Source organism: Plectropomus leopardus, unplaced genomic scaffold, assembly GCF_008729295.1.
Source record: "Plectropomus leopardus isolate mb unplaced genomic scaffold, YSFRI_Pleo_2.0 unplaced_scaffold12376, whole genome shotgun sequence".
Classification (NCBI taxonomy): domain Eukaryota; kingdom Metazoa; phylum Chordata; class Actinopteri; order Perciformes; family Serranidae; genus Plectropomus; species Plectropomus leopardus.
In genome coordinates, this window is record NW_024613144.1 from 109 (window position 1) to 1,945 (window position 1,837).

General features: G+C 31.2%; 1 protein-coding gene across 1 annotated transcript; it reads left to right on the top strand.

Annotated features, from left to right (window-relative positions):
* Window positions 1–263: 263 nt before the first annotated feature.
* Window positions 264–1,458, top strand: LOC121963752 (snake venom metalloproteinase acutolysin-C-like; the record flags this gene model as incomplete). Its single annotated transcript, XM_042514004.1, has 3 exons — window positions 264–370; window positions 1,174–1,247; window positions 1,383–1,458. Coding segments are annotated over 3 exons (257 nt in total), but the record flags the coding sequence as incomplete, so codon positions are not given.
* Between the last annotated feature and the right edge of the window lie 379 nt (window positions 1,459–1,837).

A 1,837-nucleotide genomic window follows, 5' to 3' on the forward strand; every position in this document is an offset into this window, starting at 1 on the left:
TAAGTCCATCATGTGTTTTGTATGTAACATCAAAACAACTATATCTGTTTAATGTAGTGAGGTATTTTTTCCTCTCTGAAATGAAGTGAAGTAGAAGTTTAAAGTTGCATAAAGTGGATATACTTAAGTACAAGTACATCAAAATTGTACATACAGTTTGAGTAAATGTATTTTTCATTCTTGATGCTTGTCCCTGCAGTTTAAAGCTGTTAATTCTGATATTTTGTGTAAATGTTATTCACTGTGTTGTTTTTTGTGTGTAGTTTGTGTCGTGCTGACCTCTGCGATGTTGTCTCACGTTGAGAAATACGAGGTGGTCCGACCTCAGAGACTTCAGGGGAGACAGAGGAGGAGCCTGCGGGACAACCAGGTGACAACACCTCACCTCTACCAAACAATCGTGTCATAATTTTACATCCAGGATATGGATTCAAAATGTTACTTTAGAAGTATTAACAGCAAAATGTACATGAACCAAACATTTAAACAGTTTTTTTGTATTGTTGTAATAGTTGTAAATCTTGATCCTAAAAATTTGAAAAATGTGTTTAGTGTACTTAAATATAATTCCTGTCAGTGTTGAATTATTAATATTATTCTTAGCAGTAATACTGATTACTATACACACAGGATTTTACCTCTGTACCTGGTAGAAGTAGTCAGAAGTTAATATTTATAACTTTTTTTATAAGAAGATAGATAAGAAGATAAAAAAAAGATTGTATATTTTGCATGGTATTGTGCAGTAGAAAGTACAATATTTCCCCCTGAAATGTGATGGAGTATTACAGTAAAGTGGCACACTTTACAGTGCTGTAGATCTAACTACCTGACAGTATAGACAATAGTTAAAATTAACTCACTATAACATTAAAGTGTTTTGTTTTTTTTTTACATCTGTGCATTGTTAACAATAATTCAACATAATATAAAATAATCAAACTTTCTTCACATTCTGCACAATGATAGTTTTACTTTTGATACTAAATTACAATTTGTTGTTAATATTTACAGGAGGGAATTTATAAAGTACTTTTAGCTGTAGCAGAATATTTTTTATCCTTGTGGTATTGCTATTTTTACCCAAGTACAGTGAGTATTTCTTCTCGTGCTGCAAATCTGTCTAATTATTACATTTATTAATAGTTGTCCTGTGACTGAATTTTTTAACAGCTGTATCCTGATACGGTTCAGTACGAGTTCACCATTGAGGGCACAAACCACACAATTTATCTGGAAAAAAACAGGTAAACATTGATTTTAAACAGATAATATTTTGGTATTTAGTGAAGTTTTTAATTATTATGCAAGACATACATGTATTTTAATATTTTAAATATATGAAAAAGTTGTGATACAGCTTTTCCATGTGTATTTTATAGGAATCTTATTGGGAAAGGCTACACTGAAACACATTATTCAGAAGATGGAAAACGGGTGACGACATCGCCAAACGAGGTGAGATTTTACTTTACCACTGAAGTATTAAATAAGGAAAAATTACCACACAGGTAATAGAAATAAGTGTAGAAAAGGGAAGTTTTATAGAGTAGTTGGAAGTAATGGTTAACATTTGGGAAATAAGTATTCTCTTAGGGACTGTTTGTTATTTATGAGAAGGTAGGGGGTGGTGCAGAAGTAGTGGAGGCATTTCAAATATTTTTTTATTTTGGATAGTCAGTGGTCATATTTTTTATTTATTTTAATACTATCAGAACTCCAAAACCCACAAGTGGGTTTAAAAGCATATTTTCTTTATAAAATCTCAAAAATCTCTCCATTTTTATAGTCAGAAACTATGAAATATGGTTATTACGGTGGAAGAAGGGTCATGCAT